Source organism: Antedon mediterranea, chromosome 10 (genome assembly GCF_964355755.1).
Source record: "Antedon mediterranea chromosome 10, ecAntMedi1.1, whole genome shotgun sequence".
Taxonomy (NCBI): domain Eukaryota; kingdom Metazoa; phylum Echinodermata; class Crinoidea; order Comatulida; family Antedonidae; genus Antedon; species Antedon mediterranea.
The window spans coordinates 15,544,364-15,572,185 of record NC_092679.1 but is presented as its reverse complement, the minus strand read 5'-3'; the positions used below and the strand labels follow the sequence as shown (position 1 = coordinate 15,572,185).

The following is a 27,822-nucleotide window of genomic DNA, read 5'->3' as shown; positions in this document are numbered from 1 at the left end:
ATAGGCGGCGGCCGATGTTTTTAACACAGGCAAGTAGGCCTACCATTTTTTTTATAAATATTACAGAATATAAATTTAATAGGCCTAATAATTTATTTAATAAATACATTGAATACTTAAATAGTTACAGTATATTTTTTATTATCAACATTGAAAATAATACACTTCTTCGGGTATCGCCGAGAGTTGAACTTTCAAAAACTCCAACTTGGCGGAGCACGTGGTTTTCACCACAATTCGGCACAGTTCCCTTGTGTTGTTTTCAATCACCAACTTGTGCGAGCAGATGGTTGTTTTTATCCAACCTGTGCGAGCTTCTACTGAAACAACAAGTAAACTTCCACAAGCCCGCACTCTCCACACACCATACCCATGTGCTCCTACTACGTACGGCAGCTGCTGTGAGGTTTTTTGCTATACGCATGCGTATTGTTTCACGTCACGTAGACGGACGTCAGTTGATGTTTGTTTTTTTTTTCTTTATGATTTCAACGCGTTACAAGCTCATCACCTTCATAAGTACTTTGTTTAAACTTTTTAGGCCTAGGAGGCCTACATTTCTATAGGCAATATTTTAGATATATCTATTAAATAATTGTAAGATAATTAGTGCCATGTCTAGGCCACTACATTTTAAATATCGCAAAATAGCTTGATTTCGGAATTTCATTGCACAATAGAAGCAAAACGTTTTTGCTCCCAAAGTAAACCCACGTGAATTCATTCACGAAACGGAACACATCTTCGATCGATGACAAACAATGCCGTGCAACGAAGCGTAACCAACAGAAATAACATAGCGTTTTCAAGGGATTTCAGGACACCATGTTAATTAAACAATCGCAACTCTTGTACGGAGGATCGTATGAGAAAATAAATTACTGTAAAATGTTCTTAAAAGATTGGCCTACATCACTGTGTAATTGAAAAAATTTGAAAAATTGTTTTCACTACTTTAAAATCCATCGAAAAAAACACCACAGTGTATTAAGCATAGTCGTTTTTCACCAACGTTTTTTCGCGGTGCAGTCGCGGTATAAAACGTTAAAATTAAGCTAAAATAGTGGGCAAGTAAAAAAATGATGAGGGCAACCAAAACCCAAAACCTACTTGCCCGAAGGGCAACCAAATATTTTAGGATTCTGCGAGCCCTGATGCTAATGTTAAAACATTAGATTAATGTACGACTGTGTTAGCAGTTCAGATTCACAATGGTCTCTGTATAGTAGAAACAATAGCATGACAAGAATTTTTATAGCTTTAATCACAAAAAAATAACGTACTTGGTTTTTAAATATCTTCAACAAAAACAGATTTTTAGAATTTGTTGTATTCATTTTATTTTTTAAATATTAAATTTGTTTACATCGCCCAGCAAAACTCTGGTGTTTAGCACACACCTGTGTCCACACAGTGCATCAACACGAAGAAGAACTTCATATGGTTTGATGATTGTACTGTAAATTCTGAAGTTTTGCTAGGCAATGTTATCAAAACCTTATACACTATTTCTATAGCTTGAAAATTAATTTTTGTCTATTAACAAAAACATAATTTTCATATAATTTTTTAAACTTAAATTAATTTAATGATTACAGTACTTTAATTACATTTTTTAATCACCATCTTTAAAAATATCAATTTAAACTTAAACCATTTTATTCAGTCAAGTTTACGGCTTAGTAAGAAGAGACAAGACATCTTTAAACATCTTAAAGGTTTATTAAAATACAATGCCGCAGACTGGATGCATTTATAGCTATTGATCAGTTGGCGAACTAAATTGTTAAATTTTTATGCTTGACGTCACATTTGTGGATAAGTAACTGTCAGATTCCGTGCGTGTATAATTGGCAAGAGATTCTTCAGTCGCTTGATATATTATCCCCAAACATTACATAACAACATTAGCTGTGGTATGTTCAAATGATACTAAAATGATAACAAAAAATGAAAAATGTATTATTCTGTGGATATGAGAGCCTGAGTAATAAACACAATTATCTTGTTATTCATATTCACAATGATATTATATTGTTTCTTTGTAATATATTTTAATAATAGATAAAAATTAAACATATTTGAATATAGAAAAAAACTTTCAATACAAAAAATATGAAATATACTATTTTGTGATACATTAAACTCTATTATGGGGATACCTTCAAAAATATATTATCCTCTTATTAGAGGTGTCCCCTGAATAGGGATTGGCTGTAGTGCTCTTTGTAAGTTTCACAGAAAAGTGACACCAAAAGAAAAAAACATTTTTCCTAATGTTTGTAATATTTGTTTTTTAAAATGTATTACTTTTTTATTTTGTTTTTACACTGCTACTGTTGTTTACTTTAAAACCAAAGTATTTTTAAATTGATTAAAATAAATTATGTTTAATTTACTGTCTTCTGTTAGTATATGATAAGACAAATCTTTCTTTTGTAGGTGATAATGGGTTTACTTAAATTCTGGCCTAAGACATGCAGCCAAAAAGAGGTAAGAGTTTATTTAAAAATTGTTGTTAAATGGTTTAAATCCTATGATTTATTGCACGAAAGCCGAGGACCTCCTAGCGGAAATTGGCTATTTTTGTTTTTAAATGGTTGGTTGCTTAAACATTTTTCTTTTATGTGCGGTACTCCCTGAAGTCAACAGTCAATAAATAAAATTATAAAACAAAATAACTTTATAGTTGTTGTTTTTTATTATTTATTTTCCTCATATTCAATAACATATATTTATATAAATTAAACAAAAGCAATTGGAGAGTCATGCAACCTCCGCCAGAAGCAAAAAGAAAAAAAGGATAAAGGATCATGCTAAAGATCTGTCTAGTAGTTTTGACATACAGCTTAAAATAATAAAAAGTTGTCCAGAATTGGGATCCTTGTCCGGATTGCTTCCAAAATTAAATGGAGTCTTCCGTGACCGCCTATCTATTAATAGTGGTTTAAATGTGTTCCATTTGCACATTAACTTGTTTTTCAACAAGCAACAAACTTATTAACTGTTTTGTTCTAGGTAACTGCAGCTTGTTTAGGTAATTTTGGGTGTTAAAATTCACCTCCAATAACCCCCCCCCCCCCCCTTAAAAAAAAAAAAAAATGCGATGCCCCCGGGGCGTTTATTAGCAACAGTACGGTAGCTGAGGTAATTAGTTTTTAATTAAATTATTACTTTTACAATTTAAACGGCTATTTATAGAAATCAATTTTTGACCATTGTATGGTGTCCAGCACAACAACTTGAAAATAATCATTAATTTTTTTAATAATTAAAATTTTACAAAATAGATAATTGTTAATTTACATTTATTTTAAATTCATGATGAATAGAAATGGTATTGCAGCAATAGTTTTTTCAAAGCGTGGTCAAATTCATAGATTTCAATCAAGTTTTTAACAGCCTTATCGATTTAAAGCGGAAGATTGTTAAATAGTATATTGTTAGTCATTTCTTTTATTATTAGTCATATACTTTATAATTCCTGACTAATACTATGGAAGAAAGATGATAAATATCACATTTTGTTACACATAACTCGTCAGCTATATTAATTTCTCAGTCGAAACATCCCCTATGTTGAAAAAGCGGCTCTGTCGAATCAATTGCGAAGTTGAATATCTGCTTATAGTTAAACAAGCGCCTCAGTCAAATAATTTGACATTTTTATATTTTAGCCATGTAGAATAAATAGGTATAGATGGCGCACTCTGTCTGGTTTCCCTCAATATTCAGGCCTACAAAAACTAATTATCTTTTTTTATAAAACGTTGACCATGTAATAGTATAACTTTAATCATTGAAATGGGAGAATATAATGCATGGCATGTGATATGAAATTAACCAATCAAATGGCAAGGATTCACCAATGTGATTTGTTATACATTCTATTAAAATAAATCTATAACAATTTTTTTTTAATGGATTGATAAATTCATTTTATTTTCAGAGTTGTTAAATTAATCATTGACGCAAACCGTTTTAAATTTAATAATATTCTTACTTTAAATTCTAAATTGCACTCGTCAATTGCCATTATTATTCTGTGTATTTAAAAAGCATGTCTGTTGTGGGGGTCAGCATCCTTTATTCATAATTATATGATTCAAGATATTAAAGATTAAAGACAGACATTAAAATATCGATATGCAATCTACATTTTAAGGAAATGCTAAATCAATTTATTTTAAAATTCTCTAAGCTTGCAGAATAGATATCATAATATATTAAAACATTCTTGGTTTAAAAATAATTATATAAACTGACAGAAAAAGAGAAATATGTGTCTATCCATGTAATGACAAATTTGGATAAATGTCATTCTTTCACCAATGATTGAATTTGATTTTTTTCGTTTTTTTACCTTAAACGCTCATACATTTATTATTCCTTGGGTGGTTTTTAAGCTAGTTGACATTTTAAGACGGTTGAATATCTGTAATTGTTTTTTTCCTGTGTGTCTACAGCCTGTATTTCAAAATCCACTGGCTTACCTTTTAGATTCGTTATACGACATCATTTCTGTGATATGATTCGTTAGGAAACTATCATGCATTTGTTGGTTGATGTATTTAAATTTACCAGCCTACATTATCTTGTCTCCCTTGACAGATTGGGATATGTCATTCGACAGCTTGGCAAAGAGGATTGTCAATTTGAAATAGCTACCTGTTTTTAGCCCACGGCACCTTGGGAGTAATATTATGACTGACACTCCAGTTTTTTTTTATAATGACTGGCATTCTACTTCTTTGTGTCAAAGATGTTTTATATATAATTTTTAGTTAAACAACAAATTATTGATATAAGGGTTCATGTTAAAATTATTTTACTGCAGTTACTGCAACTACATTGTGTTTATAAAATATGTATAATTTTAGTTTGTTTTAATTTTACAGTTAATCACTGCAATAAGCAATAGGTATGATAACTCATAAACAGGATAAAGAGTTTAAAAAATGTATTTACTGCAGTAGAATAATGTTGACATGGTCCCTCAGGGGTGGATTTAGGCGGGGCGAAACAGGCTTTAGCCCTCCCCCCTAAAATTTAACAGCCATATCTTATTAAAAATAAAATAATGACTATTTTTATTTTTCTGCAACCTGACTGATCGCTTTTATCATTTATGAAATATTTAGGCCCCCCCTTAATCTATAACGCTGGATCCTCCCCTATCCCTGATGAAATGAATAAAATAATACATTTAATTAAAAAATATCGCCTACCTGAGCAGCACTATTTATTTGTGTGTATTTGTGGAATATAAATGAATAATACCGTAGAATAAGAATTATAATATTTTTTAAAAATGTCATAAATCTGTTTTATTAGAGAAAATGATAAGGTTGGGTAATTTCTTGGTGATGACACTCTCGTTATCTTGTCATAGGTGATGTACCTTGGGGAAATTGAGGAGATTCTTGATGTAATTGAACCAATACAGTTTGTCAAGATTCAAGGCATTCTATTCAAGCAACTTGCTAGATGCGTATCCAGTCCTCATTTCCAGGTAAATATTTAGGGGTAGTACCGACTAAGGTCAAAGGTTATTGGTCAGATTGGTAGATTTTTTTTTAAAGATTTTCTATTTTTAAATGTATACTCATTTTGATTATAACACAATTAAAAATTGTTACTAGAATCAATAATAAAGTAAAAACAAATTTACATAGAAAACAAATAACTGGATTGTTTTGCTTAAAAAAAACTCATTGACCATCTTACAGTAATTCATATTATGGTAAATTGTTTAAAAGGAATAAGAACCTTATTAAACACTTTCCTATAAAATACCACTAGAGGGGGATACCACTATTATGTGAATATAAGTAGGTCCTAAAAATGTCCCCTTAAGCTTGGTTCCCACTAGGACGCAACGCAAGGGCGTAAGCGCAATGTAAGCGAGTTGACCAATCACAATCAATGGACTATTCAAACTGTCGCTTGTCATTGGTCAACTCTCTTGCGTAGCATCTACTTCCTTGTGTTGCGTTCTAGTGAGAACCAAGCATTAATAGAGATTCTACTATTGTTAAAACTACCCTTCTACTAAATTAACAACATTCTGTTGACTCTCAGAGCTAATTGATATTAATTTTGATGATTAAATTTTACTTTCTGTGACTACCAAGTAAGAGAAACTTTTACTGACTTTGCCTGACAATTTTTAGATTTGACAACCTGGATTAGTTTTCCAGTAGGCTAATTTAAACATGTGATTCATCAGTGATGACATGTATCACTAAACATGTACATTTCATATGCATATCATCAAATACACATGTACATTATAACTTGTAACATATTCAAGGATTACACACACTAGTCAAACTTTAGTTAAATAAATCCTAACATGTAGAAAAATAAATTGGACTATCGTTGCGTTAACCTTGACTTGGTGAGTAATAATATCCCCAGGGATGTAGTGAGGCAAACATACTTCTTGCCCTATCATTCATTGAGTTACATACCCTGTGCAGGCTAGATAACTTCAATGCTAGGCTCACTGGCACCAAATTCACTCAAGTTGGTGGTAAAAGAAAGTAGTTCCTGGCCCATCTTTCACTGAGTTAAAAACCCGGTGCAGGCTAGATAACCTAAATGCTAGGCTCACTGGCACCAAATTCACTTGTGTGGGAGGTAGATATAAAAGTAGTTCTTGCCTCTTCATTTGATGAGTTACAGGCCCTGTGCAGACTAGATAACTTCAATGCTAGGCTCATTGGCACCGAATTCACTCACATTCGAGGTAAAAGAAAGTAGTTTCTGCCCCATCTTCACCGAGTTACCCTGTGTAGGCTAGATAGCCTAAATGCTAGGCGAACTGGCACCAAATTCTCTCATGTTGGAGGTAGATACAGAAGTAGTTCTTTCCCCTGCGCTTGATGAGTTAAATGCCCTGTGCAGACTAGATAACTTAAAACCTAAGCCCAGTGACACCAAATTCACTCATGTTGAAGGTAGAGTAGTAGTATTTTATTGCCCCATTATTCAAAGAGTTAAACATGTGTAGGATAGATTAACGGTTTCACATGCAGAGTGAAATATTTTTTTTGTTTATTGTGAAACGTCAATTTGATAGTATGATGATAGTGTGGATCACCAACTTCACTCATAATGCAAGAACCTTTTCACTCTACCATCTTATTCTATGTGTTTTGACTGACACTGGCTTCACTCACATTAAACACAGACAAATAATGCTTCTTTCTCTGTTATCTATAAGTGCTGTGTAGGCTAGATATTATCTTAAATGCTAGGCTGCATGGCGCCCCCTTCACTAAAGCACTTTTGTCAGTGTGTAGATTGTTTGTCATGTCAAGGACATTTCTTACCCATGTATGCTTTTCGTTTTTGTTTCCATTCAAACAATCTTTTAATTCCTAGTCCATAGAAAATAAATTGCATATAATTTAACGTATACATATTAAATGAACAATTAACAATGCTTTAAATTTCTTAGTACAATATAACATGCTCTCATATCAGGATATTTTTCTTTAATAACATAGCCATAATATTGGCAAGGGTTCGAGGCTCACTCTTGCCACGGTTCTGGTAATAGAACGAATCTTCTCGGATAAGGACTATAAACCGTAGGTCCAGTGTACACATTTAGCTCATGTGCACTTTAAAGGACCCAGTACATCTTTTGAGACGAGTGTACCTGTACACACACAGTCACTTATCATTACTGGGCCCTTTGGGAGAACAGTCTATGACTGAAGAGGCTGTATAAAGAAATAATTATAACATAGTATTATGATCTCTCTCGTTTAGGTTGCTGAACGTGCATTATACTTTTGGAATAATGAGTATGTACTCAGTCTGATTGAAGAGAATTCTAACGTTGTAATGCCAATTATGTTCCCAAGTCTCTATAGGATATCAAAGGATCATTGGAATCAGTAAGTGCAATGGTTAAACTGCTTTTGAGTCCGGGATGACCAAGACACAACTGGGTTGGCATTTATCAATATTTGCTTATATTTTTGCTTAAGGTGAAATATTTAAGAAGTGCTTAAGCAAATAACTTAATCTTATTTATCAAACCGTCTTAGCAATGTCTTAGCAGAAAAATTGTCTTAGGTAAATTTTACTTTGCACATGCGCAAAATTAAACTCTAGAGGGCAGCAAATTATGTCTTAAGAGGAAAAATTCTTGCTTACGCATGCGTATTACCTTTTTTCTCTTAGCGATGGCGGCGCTATAACATTTGATCTCCGTATTTTCACTCCCAACAAGAGAGGGCGCATTCTGGCTACTATTGTTTTTATTACTTAAAATAGAGAAAGAGCACAACAGTCGGAAATACATACGAAAATCATTCGCTCTAAACTTAAATCAAATCAACATTTATTTATTTTTATCAATGACAGCGACCCTTGGCAGCCGATACAGTTTTCTAAAAGTTAGTCAATTAGGTCGTACCTATCCCGAAAATATTAGTTTTGCTCGTCCAATTTCTAGGCCATCTTTATGAAGATCGATATCATTATTTTAGCGTCCGTAGTACAGCGGAAAACGCACTAGCGTAGCCTTTCCGAATGTTCAATGTTCCGGCCTAGCGCGCTCGCGTTGTCAAAAAAGAATGTTTCTGTTGCAGAAATGAGATAAGACGAAATTTTTCATCTTAAGGCAGGGTGTTGTTTGTCTTAGATTTAAGACAAAATTAAGCAAATTTTTTTGCTTAGATATATTGATAAATCTGACTTAGGCAAAATCAAGGATTTAAGGCAAAGTTAAGACGATTTTTTTGCTAAGCAAGTTTGATAAATCCGGCCCCTGGTACTGACCGGGGGTTCAATTAGACTGCTCCCTGGTTAGCGACGAGGGCGTATCCCCTTACTTCGGTTTGGGTTTTTTTGTGGCATGGTCGGAATCCCTTTAATCGTATTAGTTTATGTACAGCGCTTAGAGGTTTCACAACATTAGGGGCTATATAAATCTAGGATATTGTTATAAGGCCTAAAAAAAAAATTGTTTGTTTGCTGTCAAGTTTTTTTTTTTTTTGGTAGGGGGGGGGGGGGGCGGGTGGAAAAAAGTTTTTTTTTTTTTTTTTTTTTTTTTTTTTTTTTTTTTAATGTTAATTTCTCTGTTAATTGCTCGCGAATTTGAGAGTAACAAAACACACTGAATAAAACAACGAGCTCAAACATCTATTCATAATTTGTTTCACACTTTAATTCTGTTTTGGGCGCGTTAGGCCCCGTGTCTAAACTAGCCTAGGCTAGGCCTACTACTACACAGTAGGTCGTTGTTAGCAGGCCTAATTAAATATTTTAATTTTTAGAAGTTAGTGTACCGTATGTTTCGGTGTATAAGTCGCACCTGTGTATAATAAGACGCACCCGACCCCTAACTGAGAGTAAAATATCGGTATTTTGTATATCGTCGATGTATAAGACGGCCGCGCCCAGTAGCCTCAACAAGAAGGGAAGTCCCCCATTCCGTCAGTTCTTTCTAACTTGTTATGAATGAGTTTCGCACCCGCAACATCGAGTGCATGACCGCACGTGTGTGTGGGCTAGCCTCGCTCGATCCTTTTATCGAGAGGCGCACGTTTTCACGGAAAATCGTATTCGATTAGTATCTATGTATCCTGAAGTGTGTACGCTAGGTCTATGCTATAATCAACTGGAGAATATACTAGTCGAATACTGTGTAAACAATGTGGTTGCCAAGAAGGGCTCGCTCGCGCTGGGGGTACGACGGTCGTGCGTATAACTATAATACTATTCCAATCGTAAACGTCGTTTTCAAATGAAATTTTATCGGAGCGCCTAAAAAACAGCTCCATAATGAACAAATCTTTTCATCATATTTAGTACAAAATCACGCTAAAATGCCTTGAAAACTAGCAGGTTGCTGTTACGCTAGTACACTGTAGCTAGGCTAGGCCTACTCTTTAGACTTTAGTAATACTAATAGGCCTTACCTTAAAAAGCCCAGGCCTAGCCAACGAGGTGGCGATATCTGTGTGTTGAGGCATTTATGTTCGGTGTATAAGACGCACCCTTAATTTAGAGGTTAAATTTGCATGTCAAAAGTGCGATTATACACCGAAATATACGCTACGTTATTATTTTTATTGTTTCATCCTCGCACACTCGATTTTTACACCTTTTCGGCCAAAAAAAATAATAAAAATTTTTTTTTTTTAAAGCGCCCTCAACCTAAAAAAAAAAACTTTTTCTTATTTCTGCCCCAAATTTTTGGCGAAATTAGGGGCGGCGGATGACAGCAAACAAACTATTTTTTTTTTTTTGGCCTAATATTTTCAAACTAATTTCGGCTCAGTTAGAGGAAAAATGGCAAAATCGACACTGTGGTTATGTTTGAAAGGGAGTTAAGCGTCGTCAAAACAATATAGACTATCTAATAAATTCCTAGAAAGTAGGAAGCCTTTTGCCATTTTCCCCCTGAATATGAGCTAGCATTCTAGTGGTTAGTCCAACCTTAGCCATTTTTATCGTAAAAGTTTGTTGTGTTTCTCAACAGATTTCCGCCTTTGCCGCATCTGAAAAACATCTGGCATATCCACTGTTTACTATAGATTTGATGCCTACAATTTAGTTTATATCACCCTCTATCGTTTAATCTATTCAATTATATAGTACCCTCTTTTGTTTAGATATGCTTTCATAAATTCTCTCGATATTTCGCTTTTTCAAGTTGAGATATCATGGATATATTAAAATCTATTTTACATATATTTATTTTAGTTCAGTTTCTCCTAATAAGTTATTTGTACTGAATTTGTTGCATTTATTTATTTTTAGGACAATAGTGGCCTTGGTTTACAATGTGCTCAAAACTTTTATGGAAATGCATAGTAAACTATTTGATGAATTAACCGCAAATTACAAGTTGGACCGACAAAAGTAAGTGATTAGAACCAAAATTCTAGAAATATGAATTACAAATTTCAGCTAGCATTCTAGTGTGTGAAGTGTGTAAAGCTCTGTCTACACTATCAAACTAGTTTGACAAAAGAAGTGTGATGTGTCCAAATGTGGTAGTGATATGCCCAAATATGGCAGTGATATGACATCATCATATGGGCACATCACATTTTTTGTCACATAAAGTTTGATAGTGTAGACAGAGCTTTACACTCGTAACCAGAGTTTACAAATAATGAATGTTCATATGGGTTAAAATGGAAGAATATTTTCATGAGTTAAAGGCTTAACTGTTCTATTTAATTAAATACTGTCATCTATTCATTTGTATATTTATTGTTTTTTCAGAGAGAAGAAAAAAGAAAAAGATAGAGATGAACTTTGGAAAAAACTAAGCAAATTGGAGATGAATAACAAAGCGAATTCTAATGCCAAATAATGGATGTGTTTGCTTGGCAGTTGATTGCAGAACATGTTGTTGGGTTTACCCTTCCCATACCTTAGGGAACCCCTTCCCATAGGGTAAAGGGAAACCCATGACACACCTACAAGCACGTAATGACATGTCCATTAAGGCAGTCTCATAGACACACTGTGTATTTTTAAACACAACATTTTCCTTCCCATGGACAGGAACGAAACCAGTGTAATATAACCCATGTCTTCAATCCCACCCCTCTCCAATCAATTTATTTCGTCATAGTACAGTGTATGTATAAACATGTTTTAAATAATTGGAGGTAATACTGTCTCGCAACGATTGCAATCCGAGTATCTGCGCTGTTCCAAAGAATTCGTACATAATTACGCATTACACTTAACATGGTGGATTGTGTTGTAAATGTTAGAGTGTGTCGTGGCAAGCAAAACAAACTGATGCATACAGTTGCATATCCCACTACTTCTAAGGGTTCTGTATTCACTAAAAGGATTTTTAGATGCCTGGAATAATGACTACACATCTACCAAGTCTTATATGCATGTTGTTTCGTTTAAGTTGATTTAATGGAAACGTTTTGTGCCCAGAAATTATAGAGGTAGCTGTATACATACAACATAACCGTTAATGATTTCATTTGGATGACTTCTGAAAAGCACTTTGATAATTGAACTATGACATATATTTGTCTACATAAGCATATATCCTGGTACTGTATGGCAATTTACATCTACATTATTACATATTATCTACAAAACGCTGTTTGCTGTCAATAATTGCGCCCTATCATACCAAAAAACTACACGTTAGTTCATGTTTCAAAGACCAGTAGCAATGTAAGGTGACAGTTCATGAATATTCAAAAGATAATTAGCATATTCATCTGTGGCTGGCCAGTCAGCTTGGACTCGCACATGTGAAAGAAGTTGACAATGATGTTTTGTCTTCTGTACAATATAGATCAGGCAGTGATACTCATCTGTGCGTAGATCATGCAACCACATGTATGTAAAGATAATTGTATATCAAAACAGGGAAGAGCGAGTCTCACTCTTTCCTGATAAAACAGAGAAACAGTTAATTAAGTCAATTAATCTCAACTGTTGTGCTCATGTTAAAAGGCATATAGCATATAGGTTGACTTAATAATGATTCTATATCAATATCAATGCTTATAATAAACATATGGGCCCCTGCTGGTTTCTCAATGGAGCTACCCAAGTCCCTTCGAATATGGCTGTTGTGAAGGCAAATTCTCTCCCCCATTCAATCCTTTTAAAATTAATTGGTGTGTTAAATAATAAATATTACTAAACATTTAAATAAAAAGAAAGTGATTATGTAGTAGCATAAATAAGACCTGGCGCTGAACACGTTGCAGTTTATTTCACTGATTTTGTTTGTTATATGTTAATTTATTGTATATATATTTTTATTTATTTGTAGGTCAATGAATAAGAATTTATTTGTGTATGATATAGATTGTGTAAAATATGTCAGCATTTGGTAGATTTTAGCTAAAGATGTTATAGAGTACATGATGCGTGTTGATTTTTCTTTTAGACGTGTTCTATGGTCGTATACTGGCATTGTAATTAGTACGCAAGACTAAAGAAATCCATAGTGTGTTGGTTATTATTGTTGTATATTTGAATTAATTGAAGAAGTTAATTCAGCCAATCACTATCGAGGATATAGGGTAGGGGGTTTCCCTGCATGTTATTAAAACATGCATAGATATTTATAAGGGTACACTGTTTTGAAAAGCAATTTTTTTAGTAAATTGTTTCTTTTTAAATATATTTGCTGTGATGTCATTAAGGTTTCCTTAAAATGCTTATTATTTTGTGGTACTTACATTTTAATATTTGATAAACTGAATGAATTTATTGATTGATCTATCAATGTAAATTCAATACATAGTCCCACTGGATATGTAGTGCCTTACACATTGTCAAATCGTCATAGACGCACAACCCTCTTTCTGACTAAAATATATTACAAAAACTCTTGACAAAAAATGTAAGATTATGAACGGGAATGTACTGTAATATTGTACTGTTAAAGAAGGAATAGAAAAGTACACGACCGCTTAGGATTTCATTGTGAAACAGAATGACGTACATTTAACTCTCCCAAAACAGGACCACCTTAGGCTGGCCCAGAAAGTCAGATTCCAATTTACTGTTATGTTTTGTCCATGTTAAAAATGCAGTATATTCTCCATATATTTGAAATTAATCACTTGATACATGTACAGTATCATGTCTGGTGACAATAAACAGTATACAGTTTTGTGTCTCATGACAGCAAACATCATCCCATATTAGATAACACTATTCAGTGCCAGCCAGAGATTGTTTGATGCTTTAGCTTTCTAATCTGAAGACCGGGGTTCAAAGCATGGTCGTTTGTATATTTTGTATAGTGAGAGGTTATTTAGAGAGTTATGTGTAACTTAATATTTAGGAGATGTGTGCTATGGTATGGCCCTGTTACTGTCAGCTAGCATGATACTGCAGTCTGTTTATTGTCACTAGTCATGATACTGTGAAAATACTCACTGAGTATGGTAACATACGTTGCTACGTTTCAAATATAGTTGACTAATATAATCACATTTTGTATAAAATGAAATGTTTAATTTACCAATGAAATTGATACTGTGCGTATGTATTGAAATGTAATCTGCCATCTGATAAACAGTTATTCAAATGCACTATGTTATATGATTTAGAGTGATCATAAGTTGCATTAATTTTTGATCTTCAGCATTACGCCATTTTTAAGTACAGACACTTAGTGGCATTTTCGAAGACATATTCTAAGAACTAGACTGCCAACACCAATGCAATCACAATGTAGAGAGACTGTCCAATATGGCTGCATCAAATCGGCTAATCAGATGCACCAGTCGTGCCCATTATTCTGTCGCCTAGTTGATGGTCCAGTTCTTATAATATGTCTCTAGGCATTTTAGTTTTCTCAGGTACCCAACAATACAAAGTATTGAAAATGTAATTTATAAATGTTACATAAAAATAGACAATTCATGTATAATTATTGATAAAAATATCGTGATTATGTATTAGTTGTATAGGCCCATGTTAATATATATGATGTATATTATGTAAATTATATAATATGCCTAACTATATATGATGATATGAGTTAAATGAAAGTTCAGAATCACGTATATAAGAGGTAATGTGTATTGTAATACAGTACAACATATCTTATTCTTGGTTCTGTAATTTCATTTATATAAATACATAAATACATTTGTATATATTTATATAATATATATATATTTATATATATGTTTATGTATAGCAGTCAAGTTTGCAGAGTGTATGCGAGGAATTTTTAATTTTCTACGGAATTCATTGATTTGCATGTTGTACTAATGTTCTGTAGCTTTGGCCGTTTTGTCGTTGTCGTACACGTATGATGACGCGACAAAGCCAGGCAGCTATTTACGATGACGATCTACTGTATTAGATAACTCAGTGTAACGATTATTGTTTTTATTTTAACGGCTTTGTTACGATCATACTGCTTCACAAATTAATATTAAAGATTACTGATCTTGAAGAATGTTGAATGTTTTTGTTATGTGTCTTTTGTGTGTTACATGCTTTGTAAATCTCAAAACGAGGCAGTTTGAAAAAAAGATTCCTGGGTGGAGCAGGGGAATTTGCAGGACAAATTAAAATTGCTTTGAATGTAATATCGATAAAGATTGCCTGGATAATACACCCCTCCAAAGGACCCTGCGACGTACCCCATTACCACCTGTTTTCACCTCAGCTCCTCAATCAAAGACGTCATACAATTTGATACTAGATACTTTATAAATAATTTCATTTTTCTTGTAAAATAGTTACCAGTCCCCATCATATGGATGAATGAAGGAATAAAGGAATTGAATAATTTTGACAGATAGTATTTAAGAGAAGACAGTTGAATGAAAAGGATGAATTGATTGATGAATTGACAGACAGAGGGGGATGTATGAATATAATTATATAGACTGATGGATGGATGAATTATACATTGATGATGGATGGAGAGATAAGAGAAAACCTTGTTATACACACAATAAAGATACGTGTCGTTATTGTAGTTGAGGGCGGTATATTACAATTTCATCTCTGTTGAGAAGAAATCTGAGTCCGTCCTGCACAAAAAGTTATCCAAAATCAGTTCTCCGAAAAAGAAGAGGACCTACAAATACGAACAAACACTGTGATTTTATTTATTTAAATTGATAGATTTACTGTGCGTTATTTCTTAGAACTCTCAGCCTAGCATAGTCAAGTTTAATGAGGCTATAATCATCGCTTATGCTAGGCTGGGATCGTAGACACGGCACACATCAAACCCGCAGTATCGTCTGAACGAAGAGGCCTTCCAGTAGGCCTAAAAGTGAACAATATTTAGTGTTGGGCTATCCTAGCCTGGCCTAGGTTATGTATTTTCAAACATGAAAACAAGAAACGCGATTTTATGTTGTTCTTCAGTTATTTTTGTAGGTTTTGTATTAGCTGGTAAGTACAATGCATCATTGATTTATTTAAGCCTAGTTTTAGGCCTATATATAGGCCTAGGCCTATTGATTGTTTAGTATTTATTAATAAATATTAAATAATAATGCCAACCAATACAATAATATTAATAGTACTTAGTAGGTAGGCCTTGACTAAGGCCTATTTCATTTCTATTGATTATGATTGTGAAATTATATAGCCTAGGTTTAGGCCTATTAGGTTTAGCCTACCCTTTAAAGAAATTAATTATAATGCTACTTAAATTAGTAATAGTATGACCTTATTACATTAGGTGCGGACTTAATTAATCTCAATGGAGACAACAAAGAAGAAAGCAAACAAACTGAAACAGATGCAAAATCAAATGTTGAACAAATTAATGTTAATATAAACCCACATAATAAACAAGAAAAGAATGAACCAATCATAAATAAAGAAGCACTACGATTACAGCAACTATATGAAGCACAACGCCAAGCACAACAAAATATAAATCAACAAACACAACAACAAATAAATCCACAACAACAAATTAATCCACAACCAGTACAAGGGCAACAACAACAACAAGGGCAACAACCAGTCCAACCGCAGCAAGGGCAACAATCAGTACAATCACAACAAGGGCAACAACAACAGCAAGGGCAACAACAACAGCAAGGGCAACAACAACAGCAAGGGCAACAATCAGTACAACCACAAGAAGGGCACCGGTCAACGCAAGCGCAACAAGGGCAACAACCAGTACAACCACAAGAAGGGCAACGGCCAGTACAACAAGAGCAAGGGCAACGGCCAGTACAACAAGAGCAAGGGCAACAATCAGTACAACCACAAGAAGGGCACCGGTCAACGCAAGCGCAACAAGGGCAACAACCAGTACAACCACAACAAGGGCAACGGCCAGTACAACAAGAGCAAGGGCAACGGCCAGTACAACAAGAGCAAGGGCAACAACCATTACAATCACAACAAGGGCAACAGCCAGCGCAACAGCAGGAAAGGGAATGGGAGCCGAGAGGTATAAAACTACTACAGGAGTATGAAAAACGATTACAAGAGCAGTTAGATCAGCAACAACAGCGAGAGCAACAAAGAGTACCCGATGATTCAAAACTGACATTTTCAGATGCACAGTCTAAAGCAACACATGGAAATGTGAAAATGGAACCAGCAACCACACAAAAAAAACAACCACAGGGTTCAAATGGTGGGCAAAAAGCAACTGTTGATCGTTCAGGATCTGCGGACTTTGATGAACACACTGATGATGATGTTGATGATTACCCTAGTCTGAAATTACCAAGTATTCCATCACGTCAGTTACTGCAAGATCCAAAACCAACATCTCAACCTTCACTGAAGGATAGTGGTAAGTTTATTTTTTTAAGATACTCTTTTCATTCTGAAAAATATTCAGTTTATCCAAGGCAATCTAACAACAGGACACTTAGCTCTCTTTGCCAAGATAGGAACTTGTAACAGTCCTTTGATCTTATGTCTAGCTGCGACAAATACCACAGTACTGTACTAATGTATATTCTCCATGGTGCGGTGTCTGTTAAATGGGCGTGACACTGATTGTGTCGCAACCACAGATAAACCCTTTGATCTTTGGAGCTCAGCATCCTGTTGTTAGACTGCCTTGGTTTATCAAAGAGTAAGTTAATAACAGTTGATCAGTGAACAAGTTTTGAGAGAAAGCATTTTGGTATTTGAATGTACTATGCTTTAGTTTGCATTGTACCAGCAAATATATAGCTAAAGCTCTGTCTACACAATCAACATTTATGTGACCAAAATATGTGATGTGTCAGCCCATATATGGACGTGATGACATCATTATCACTACCATATTTTGGCACAAATATGGTAGCGGTATGATGTCATCTAGTTTGATAGTGTAGACAGAGCTTTGAGATCCATCAATATAGAATCTATGTGATGTTGATACAGTTAACTAAAAAAACATTCTTTTTTAGATTTTTAAAATTTTTAAGAACAACAAAAATATATCAGAAACAAACAAAGCTTTTATGGTAGCTTTTTATAAGGATTGACACTGAATCTTCAGAAAAGTAAACTTAATAATTGTGAAATGTTGTTGTCTTTCACATTTTTACCTGGTTGTAGAGTTGAATTGGGAGCAAATCTAGAATTTAAATAGGTTATTACTTTAACTTCTGTAGAAAAAAAATTCTTTTAACTTATAAAATGACAAATAAATGGTTAAATTCAACCAAAAACCCAATTTGCCTATTTTTTTGCTTTAAATTACAATTTGTTCGATTAAATACATTTTTTAAAATCAAATTTTTGGTCAAAGTAGATTACTTTTATGTGACAATAAAATGGAATTTTCTTTCAACAAAAAATTGTTTCGAGAGGACAATACATCTTTAAGAATCAAGGTCAATGAATGTTTGAACAATTTAGAACATAGGTAACATGTCCACTCTGCACCCATTAAATGTAAATAATGTATCTTGTTTTTTTTAGTGTTGCTCTATGGTATTGCATTATTTTTGCATAATATTATTACATACACAACATCTGCTGTACAATATGCTCTGTACTGATATTGATAAGAAATCTAGATGTTATCAATTTGTAATTTAATTGATATGATAATAAAATGATTCCAATAATACTAGACAAGATTGTCTCCTTATGAAGTCCAGACGTCCTTAATTATTCATATTGATAATTTTGTTTTTGTTAGAGAAAGAAGAGATATTAGATCCAAAAGAAATAGAAAGAAGAGCAAAAGGTAAATGCATAAATATAATCTAGGCAATCTAACAGGATAGTGAGCTCCAGAGATCAAAGAGTTTATCTGTGGCTGCGACACGATTAGTCTCGCGCCTCTTAACAGACACTGTGTACCATGGATATTATGTACATAGTACAGTACTGTTGGTATTTGTTGCAGCCAGACATAAGATCAAAAGACTGTTACGTGTTCATATTTTGGCAAGGCGAGCTCAGTGTCCTGTTAGGATTGCCTTGATGTAATTCATTAGGGCTACGTAGATATTGATTTTAGTAGTCCCTAGGGATGGAGCTGGTCTAGGGGTGGGTATAGTAAACAGTTTCTTGGGAGTGTTGGGGGAAAGGGAAGTGTTTTTAATTGAGTTGTGTTGTGTAATTAGGCTGTGGGGGAGGGCCTTAGAATAAACTTTAGGCTGGATGGAAGACTATGAAGGTGGGTCACGCTGTGCTCTATGTGTCTAATTTATAAATGAAGGGTGAAACTTTTATATAAGTTGTTAAAATATACATATTTTCTTTCAGTTGAAACAATACTAGATGAAGCCAATGAATTAATGTTTGGAGACGATGTAGATGAAGACAGTGAAGCCAAGTAACTTGTTCTTTTATCAATTTAAATAGTTATTCATTGATAGTGTGTTGCTTAATTTATGTTCTTAAAATGTTGTATATTATTATTATTAATTCTAATATTAATAATGTACTACTTCTTAACAGGGCCCATGAGATTATGTTAGAAGCCGCAAAACTGAACGACACTGATTCTCAAGTAAAATGTGGCTTTGCATCGTTGTTTGGTCGACATCTACCATTGAATGTGACGTTAGCGTGGGAACTCTTACAGGTGGCAGCAACTGAAGGAAATCCGAAGGCACAAGCGGTATGTAGAGACACTGGTGACATTGTCATGCTGATAGGACTGTCAAAAATGCCATAACTTGGCAAGCTTTAAAACATATGCTATATTATAACACACCTGATTGTATTCTTCAAATTTGATTGGTTAGTTACTCATCACATGTCGTTTAGAAATAGCCCTACCTAACGTAAAATTTATATCGAATTAACACGCTCTAATGCACGTTCAGCATTTGTAAAGATTTTGAGAATTTTTGCCACTCGAAAACCAACTTGTCATAACTGTTCTACTCAACATCCAAAGTTAATGCAATGATTTATGATGGATAAATTGAATAACAGTAGGTGTGTTATATAAAACAAATAATGAATGCTTTTTTTTGCTTTTATCCAGCTGCCATTCTGGCACTGAATACGTATACCGTACGAGAGTGATGTGACACTTAATTGTTTTTGTTAGTTTTTCAATTTTTCTGTTTTGTATATTCTCAGAGCAAACATAATTTCTATGTATGTTTTATATGCAAATGACAATAAATGGACGTATTTTCCCACTGATGAATGAATGAATGTTTTGTATTTGTTGAATGGCACTCACCCTCCAACTCATAAACATTCATTATAATATTCATTTTGTTGATTTTTTATGCAGGGTCTTGGGTTCATGTACACTTCTGGTATAAGCACAGACTCAAATCAAGCCAAGGCTCTTGTGTACTATACGTTTGGAGCCCTTGGGGACGATATTTATGCACAAATGGCGATGGTAAGTCGCATTTAAATATCCTTTTTTGGTGAGTGTGGAAAGTGAAAGAATTGATAAACATGTGTTTAGAATTAGAGAGATACATTGGTGTTACTCCCAAAGGAATATTTAATAATGGCATGTATTTTGATTGTTTTTATTATCATTATCTCTATTAGAAGTTGTTAGGTTAGGACATGCTTGACTCAAGCTCCTGATCAACATATTAATCACTATAGCATGTATTGTATGCTAATTGATACAGTGAACATGACATGCTGCTCATGTGTATTGTACTTAAGATAATCATATTTGTTTTATTTTTTAGGGGTACAGACACTGGTCTGGAATCGGTGTGACTCAATCTTGCGAGTCTGCTCTTGTCTACTATGCTAAGGTTGCTGATAAAGGTGAGTTGGTAAGCCGGGAGAATAGGGACAATATATTGATGTTGAGGTGCGCTGTTTATCATACCAATGCAATTTTTCTTGCATGTCTTCATTCTGTTGGTAAAGCACTGATTAAACATTTCATCTTGTGGTTATGGGTGAATTGTCTTCATTGACACCTTGACATACTGTACCTCACTTATGTTCCGACCCACCTACCAGCCCACCCCTCATGAATGAATGCACTGCTTGCACAGCATTTATTATCATATATATATAAAGATATTTAATGCATTCCTTAACCAACAGCCATATCCTCTACACCAACTCCAGTCAGTTAAATTTATTAATAAATTGTATATAGCTCTTACAAATTCCTTCTAGTTTACATTTAAATTTTGTCCCCACCTTTCAGTTGCATTGGAAGTGTCCAAAGGCTTGATGGGAATTGTTCAACGAGTTCGTCTTTTCGATGAACAAGAGAATCCAGGTAGTAATGGCGCCCTCTTGGATGATGACCTTATCCAATATTATCAATTCCTTGCGGATAAAGGAGATGTGCAAGCACAGGTAAAGGAAAAAGACTTATTTGAACTTATTTATTATTACCCCTTATTTACCATCAAATAAAAACAACAATTTATTTTTTTCCTTGTAGGTTGGTTTAGGTCAGTTGAATTATCAAGGTGGACGTGGAATTGCTAGAAATCATAATGTAAGTCCATCTACTATTAAAAACAATATTTTATATCTAAATATTTTTGTTTATTTTGACTAATAAATTGCATAAGGTTTATTCATAAATATACAATAGTGTATTTGTGTGGAGGCACTATTGAAAGGTGCTATTAATATACAATAGTGTATTTGTGTGGAGGCACTATTGAAAGGTGCTATTAATATACAATAGTGTATTTGTGTGGAAGCACTATTGAAAGGTGCTATTAATATACAATAGTGTATTTGTGTGGAGGCACTATTGAAAGGTGCTATTAATATACAGTATACGTTTTTCATTTTTTATTCATTTATTCATTTTCATTCATACGTTTTATTTACAATGCATCAAACTTAATACAAATTAATTTAGATTAATCAAATAATAATATTTCATTCATTTCATTTCAGAACATTTATTTCTCTTTTCTTTTCTATTAACAGTGTTTGTAAAAAAACAATTTTAAATAAGAGAGGCGAACCCCAGAAAGTGTAAACTTGTGGTGGGCTGCCAAAAAAAAAAAAAATATCAAAAAATCATAAAAAAACCAAAGTAAACAAAAATAACAGATTGAAAATATCAATGAAATTTGAATTAATATTATTTAGGATTCAGTGATTATATGTGGATAATAGATGCCTTTTTAGCTTAAAAGTGAAATGTTTTTTTGTTGGAGATGCAAAGCCTGGAAAAGACCAACTAAGCTCAAGAGACCTTTAGGCCTGGTTTTACCAGAACAGAATAACTACTAGTAATGATTGTATCAAATAATAATAAATAATACATATATTTAAGTAACTAGATCAGACAATAGTACTAATAATATAAATTCATGAAAAAAAAAATGTTATCTAGTCTTAAGAACTAAATATTTTATTTTTATCAGGATAAACTCTTTTATATTTATTTTGTATTGTTGAAATTAAAGTGTATTTGTTTATTTATTTTGTATTGGATAAATAATTTGATATTTTTTTATAAATAAATAATAATAATAAAAATAATACTTTTTTTTTTTAGAGAGCTCTGGAGTATTTTCGGAATGCAGCCGAAGCTGGCAATGCCAATGCTCAAGCTTATTTAGGAAAAGTAAGAACAAAAATTAGGTTTTGCTATCTCGGTTCTTCAAAACTGTTTTATTCTTCTACTTTCCTCTTCACTGTGAAACCTATTGTAAAGAGCTCCTCATAAATATTATTGTAGTAATAGTGTAGTTATTTTGTAGATGACGTCTAAAAAATTACCAAACTGACATAAAATTTGATAAAATCTATTGAGTAAAAAAAAAATTTAAAATTGCATGCATGAGTGATTTTTCTACAAACCCTTCTATTTTAAAGACACCTTCCCTACAATTTGTGACGTTTTGTAAAAATAATACATAATATTACTTCAAAAACATTAAACCAGGTCATTCCTTGTCTTAAATGTACGTTTTATGGTAAATTATGATAAAAAGTGAGAAACAATGCACTGCCTAAGTAGCTCGCTAGGCTTAGTTTTGTAGGCCTAGCTTGTAAACATTGGTAACGTACGAACATCGTATGCTAGCTATATACCTAGCCTGACGTCGTATAGTTGCTGCATTAATTGTCTTTCTATTTTTGCCAGACTCCGTTGAAACAAATTGGGGAAAACCCGGTATTTTCGCTGAAAAGTTAGGAGTCTTCCATTTGTTTTGGCCTCACGATCGATCGAAAAGTGGGTGAATTACAGAAGAAAAACAAAAATATCAATCCGCGCACAATGCATTTTGGGATTTATAGCGGGCCGCTATAATTATTAGAATCGACTTATTTTTCACATTTTTAACCATTTAAAGACGAAAAAAGTTATCGCAATAGGACCATATAGTATTATTTTTACATTAAATATAGTTTGTGATCTTAAATTAGATCTAAAAAACGTATGTCTTTTTTAGATGTATTCTGAAGGCAGCAGTGTTGTTAAACAGGACAATGCAACTGCTTTCAAATACTTCAAAATGGCAGCTGATCAAGGCAATCCAGTCGGTGAATTTGGCTTAGGCTCCAGTTATCTTCTAGGCCGTGGTGTGAAACAGGTAAAGGATGTTTGTCTGTTATTATCTTATTTAAATTTAGTCTGTTAGTGTCCTTCACTACTGGAACGTTCAACGTAAGAACAATAGCTAATCTTGCTATACTAGTTGTAAAAGATCTAACATGTTTACAATTATTTTTTACTATTATTATTATTATAAATGCATATAATGAAATTGCACTCGCATATGACAAAATTGCACTCGCATATAGCGAAATTGCACTCGCATATAACGAAATTGCACTTGCATATAACGAAATTGCACTTGCATATAACGAAATTGCACTCGCATATAACGAAATTGCACTCGCATATAACGAAATTGCACTTGCATATATCGAAATTGCACTCGCATATAACAAAATTGCACTCGCATATAACAAAATTGCACTCTTAATGACATAATAATATTTAATGGATACCATCCAATACCTCCAATCCAATCAAAATCAAGCTAAGAATCTACTCTTTTTCATCACTTATTTTTAGGATAAACAGAGAGCATTCCAATATTTCAATACAGCAGCCGATCAAGGCTGGGTAGATGCTCAACTGCAGCTAGGCAAGATGTACTTTAGTGGTATTGGTACCAAAATAGACTTTAAAATGGCATTTAAGTACTTCAACCTAGCGTCACAATCAGGCCACATCATGGGGTTCTACAGCCTAGCTCAAATGCATGCATCAGGCATTGGAATAATGCGATCATGTCACACAGCTGTGGAACTGTATAAAAATGTCGCGGAGAGAGGGCGTATTTCTGAGATGTTGATGGATGCGCATAGTAGTTATAAAAATGGTGAAGTTGATTCAGCGATGATGCAATACAGTTTTCTCGGAGAGTTGGGATACGAGGTAGCACAGAGTAATGTAGCATATATCCTAGATAGAGGTAAAAATCATGTTTTATTTTTAACTAAGATCCTATTTTATCTTTATAGTTTCTGAATATATGCTCATATAATATGTCTATAAACACAGTATTTAAAAAGTTTATATCATGTAAACGATCTGTTTTTGTTAGGAGAAGCAAGTTTATTTGGAGTTAATGAAACATATCAGAGGGCGCTGTTGAATTGGCAACGAGCTGCAGCTCAAGGTAATACAAAATATTGTAAAATTTAATTAATTAAATAATGTATATTTTGCCTCACAACAATGATATAAAAGTTACATTTTTCCGAGTTCAAATCTTCTCTCGGCCAGAAATTTTTTTCTTGTAATAACTCCATTCCTAAAGCTTAGCTAGAATGTATTTCTCATATCATGAATTACGATTCCTAAATCTTAGCTAGAAAGTATTTCTCGTTGCACTTAAATATTAGTGTCATTCTTTATGGCTGCCACGGTTCATTAAGAACCAGCCGTCATTTCCAGGTGTCCACCTGTATTATAAACTAATAAAAGTTACGTATGAGGCAATATTTTCCTGTGCTTAATATTCTTATTCACAATCTATGTAACACTATATGGTTTGTATTGTTATAACATTTGTTTTTGTTTTTTGTTGTAATATTTGTGTACGTAGGATATGCAAATGCACGAGTAAAGCTCGGTGATTATCATTACTATGGTTACGGCACGGATATTGATTACGAAGCTGCTGCAAACCACTACCGATTGGCGTATGAGCAACAGCACAATCCGCAAGCCATGTTCAACTTGGGATATATGCATGAGCAAGGCCTAGGACTAAAACAAGTAAGACATCACACTGGCAAGGGAAATGATCTCCAGGCTTAGCTTAAGGTTCCACCTTCTGCTGGTCTAATTATTTTGGTGATTACAAAATTGACCTAATGTGCCTTTTCTCAATCCTAATATTAAAAAAAAATAATAAAATAAAAATAATTGGTATTATTTAATCGTTCTTTTTAGGATATTCACCTAGCAAAGCGGTTCTATGATATGGCAGCTGATAGCAGTGCTGAGGCCTACCTACCAGTCACCTTAGCACTAGCTAAATTAGCTGTTATTTATGCTTTACAGTACTTCCAGGACGTAAGTATACTTAATCATCATTTTCATAGTTGTTGAATGGTAGAGCATAATGCTAAAACTTTGTATACACTATCAAACTTTATGGGACAAAAAAATGTGAATGTGAACTATATTTTGAAATGAAAATGTAACTTGATCTATTGTGAATTGACATAATTGAGTTATGATATTTAATTTCATATTTTTATATTTACTTGCAGAATGCAGGATTCTGGAGAAATGTAAACATGGAGCAGACATTTGGGCAATATTGGGATATATACCTGGCAACTATTTTAGCAATGTTATTAGGAGTTGTAATGATACTCAGAAGAAATTAGATAGGTTCTTTACAGCTACAGAAAACAAACATATTTTTTAAAATTATATATAATTTAGTAAAACCCCTTTAAGGGGACACCTTTGGGACACTTATTTTTATAGGGTTATACACCAGGCGTGGATTTAGGCAGGGAGATAAAATATAACCTTTAACCTGATGGATCATTTTTATGAAATATTGCCCCCTCCCCAAGTCTATAATGCTGGATCCGCCCCTGTATACTGAATTGGCCATAGTGTTAAATATTGCCGCTAGTTTGTTTAACCTATTTAGGGAGTGACCCAAAGGAGACTCTTGTTAAATTCTCTTTTTTAAATCTGTAATCTGACCTTCTGTGATACAATACAAGCTTTGACGATTTCAATAACTTATTTGATAAACATTTTCCTAGTGTTAAGGCCAACTCAGACAGCAGCGTAGGATACGACAAGTTGTCCTGTCTGGAGAAATGAAGCTTGTTTAAAGTTCTCTCGATGACCAAAAAACTATGCCCGATGCTATCTCAAGAAGACTCGCTGCAACTCAAACAGCACTCAAGACGACTTGTTTTACAAAGCTCTCTGAGTTGGCCTTTAGACTCCTGGTTGTTACATTAGTCGATAGTCTGAACCATGACAATGTTTGAAAGACATCTTTTTATTCTGATGCTGACATGTTTGTTTTCACGCTGCTGCTCTAGCCCGCTACGTCACACGAGATGACTCATTAATTAGATGAAATCAAGCAGCAGTTAGTACTACACTTTGACATTTTTGTTAAACTAAATTGAGTCTGTTTCATATCAAAGTTATTCACTTCTGTAACAAAATTCACATTATAGAAAGAGAAAAGAAACGTTTAATTATAACTCAAAAACCACATTGTCTGACAGACAATTGAAGTATTTTTTGCTTTTAATTGCATTTTTTTCAGGTAAAATAACTATTATGTGACAATAAAATGACACATTCAAAAACAAAAAACAAAAAACTGTTACGTCAATAAGCGAGCAGCGTTTTTTGTAAGAAATATTTCTTGTTAAATTATGGTTTACAATTACTGTAGTATTGTGTTCATTTTTCATTTAAAATTGATAGTTTCATCTTTATAATAATAATAATACTGTTTGCATTAATATGTGACACAGTAGATGAGACATTTCTTTTTTTCCTTTTAACATTTGTAAAACTTATTTCTTCTTTCTAGTGTTCCCTTGCCTTATTTTCCATTTAAACAAAATGCTTATTATAATCTTAGTTAATTATTTTATTATAACTAAAATTATTTATCAAGTACTTTTTTATTTTTCATCGTGATATTTTATTTAAATTTTGATGTAGAAAAATGATTGTAAATATTTGTCTTTAAATGTGACTGTAAAGGAATCCGGGAATATTCAGTATTTGTTTTTAATAATTTCTTGTGAAAATTATTTTGGCTTTAAAAATTAAGATATGTTATTCCATGTTTCATGGCTTGCAGGTATCATTAATAAGTTAGTGATTTATTAGAATCAATTTATAATAAAATAAAATAATACATTAAAAATAATAATTTATATCAATGGGATCACTGTATTATAGGTGTTCTTATGAAATATACTGTAGCAAATAATTTGAACATGTTTTTTGAATTGCTTATGCTATATCTAAAGTGATATACTCAAATATGGTACTGATATGACATCATCACGTTCATAAATGAGCACATACATTTTTTTAGGAGTGTAGACAGAGCTTTACATTTACTTTAACAAAATATCAGATTGGGGAAATGTTAATTTACATAGCCTGAACAATTTGATTCATTATGCACTTATCTTTACATTCCTTGTTAAATTTACTTTAATACCCATTTTATTTAAGTTATAATCCATTTATTATTTTAAAAAATCAATGTTTATGAAAACTAAACTATGGTATAAATGTTTTATTTTATAATAGAGTAACGTTATGTTTATTTAAATAATATTATTATTATGCTATTAAATGATCGTGAGTTAATTTATTGTGGTTAAACAAATAAATTCACATTCTTATAACTTAATTTGTAGATTTTCTTTAATTGTATGGGTGAGAAT

The 27,822-nt window shown here is 33.2% G+C and overlaps 3 protein-coding genes across 3 annotated transcripts in view; all 3 read left to right on the top strand.

Annotated features, from left to right (window-relative positions):
• LOC140061114 (serine/threonine-protein phosphatase 2A 56 kDa regulatory subunit epsilon isoform-like) overlaps window positions 1–14,951 on the top strand; it is a 61,102-nt gene extending 46,151 nt beyond the window's left edge. Inside the window, exons 10-14 of the mRNA XM_072107564.1 lie at window positions 2,443–2,493; window positions 5,393–5,512; window positions 7,783–7,910; window positions 10,786–10,887; window positions 11,257–14,951. Of these exons, the coding sequence (XP_071963665.1) occupies window positions 2,443–2,493; window positions 5,393–5,512; window positions 7,783–7,910; window positions 10,786–10,887; window positions 11,257–11,347 (492 nt within the window). The 3' untranslated portion in view covers window positions 11,348–14,951. The remainder of the gene's footprint in view (window positions 1–2,442; window positions 2,494–5,392; window positions 5,513–7,782; window positions 7,911–10,785; window positions 10,888–11,256) is intronic.
• Window positions 1–27,822, top strand: part of LOC140060593 (endoribonuclease Dicer-like) — a 123,800-nt gene that overhangs the window by 90,416 nt on the left and 5,562 nt on the right. The gene's annotated exons all lie outside the window — the stretch shown is intronic.
• Window positions 15,493–27,750, top strand: LOC140060594 (protein sel-1 homolog 1-like). Its single transcript, XM_072106874.1, has 16 exons — window positions 15,493–15,897; window positions 16,190–17,269; window positions 18,620–18,667; window positions 19,192–19,261; window positions 19,387–19,549; window positions 20,180–20,293; window positions 20,601–20,682; window positions 21,077–21,231; window positions 21,320–21,376; window positions 22,400–22,468; window positions 23,301–23,441; window positions 23,930–24,332; window positions 24,465–24,539; window positions 24,969–25,141; window positions 25,319–25,441; window positions 25,642–27,750. The coding sequence occupies exons 1-16, from the start codon at window positions 15,834–15,836 to the stop codon at window positions 25,759–25,761; spliced, it is 2,937 nt and encodes a 978-aa protein (XP_071962975.1). The 5' UTR covers window positions 15,493–15,833; the 3' UTR covers window positions 25,762–27,750.

Bases quoted from the DNA above. Each gene is read 5' to 3' on its own strand.
- LOC140060594 (XM_072106874.1), top strand. From the start codon at position 15,834: ATGAAAACAAGAAACGCGATTTTATGTTGTTCTTCAGTTATTTTTGTA. The intron at 15,898-16,189 runs GTAAGTACAATG...TTATTACATTAG, and splicing joins TGTAGGTTTTGTATTAGCTG to GTGCGGACTTAATTAATCTC. The intron at 24,333-24,464 runs GTAAAAATCATG...TGTTTTTGTTAG, and splicing joins AGCATATATCCTAGATAGAG to GAGAAGCAAGTTTATTTGGA.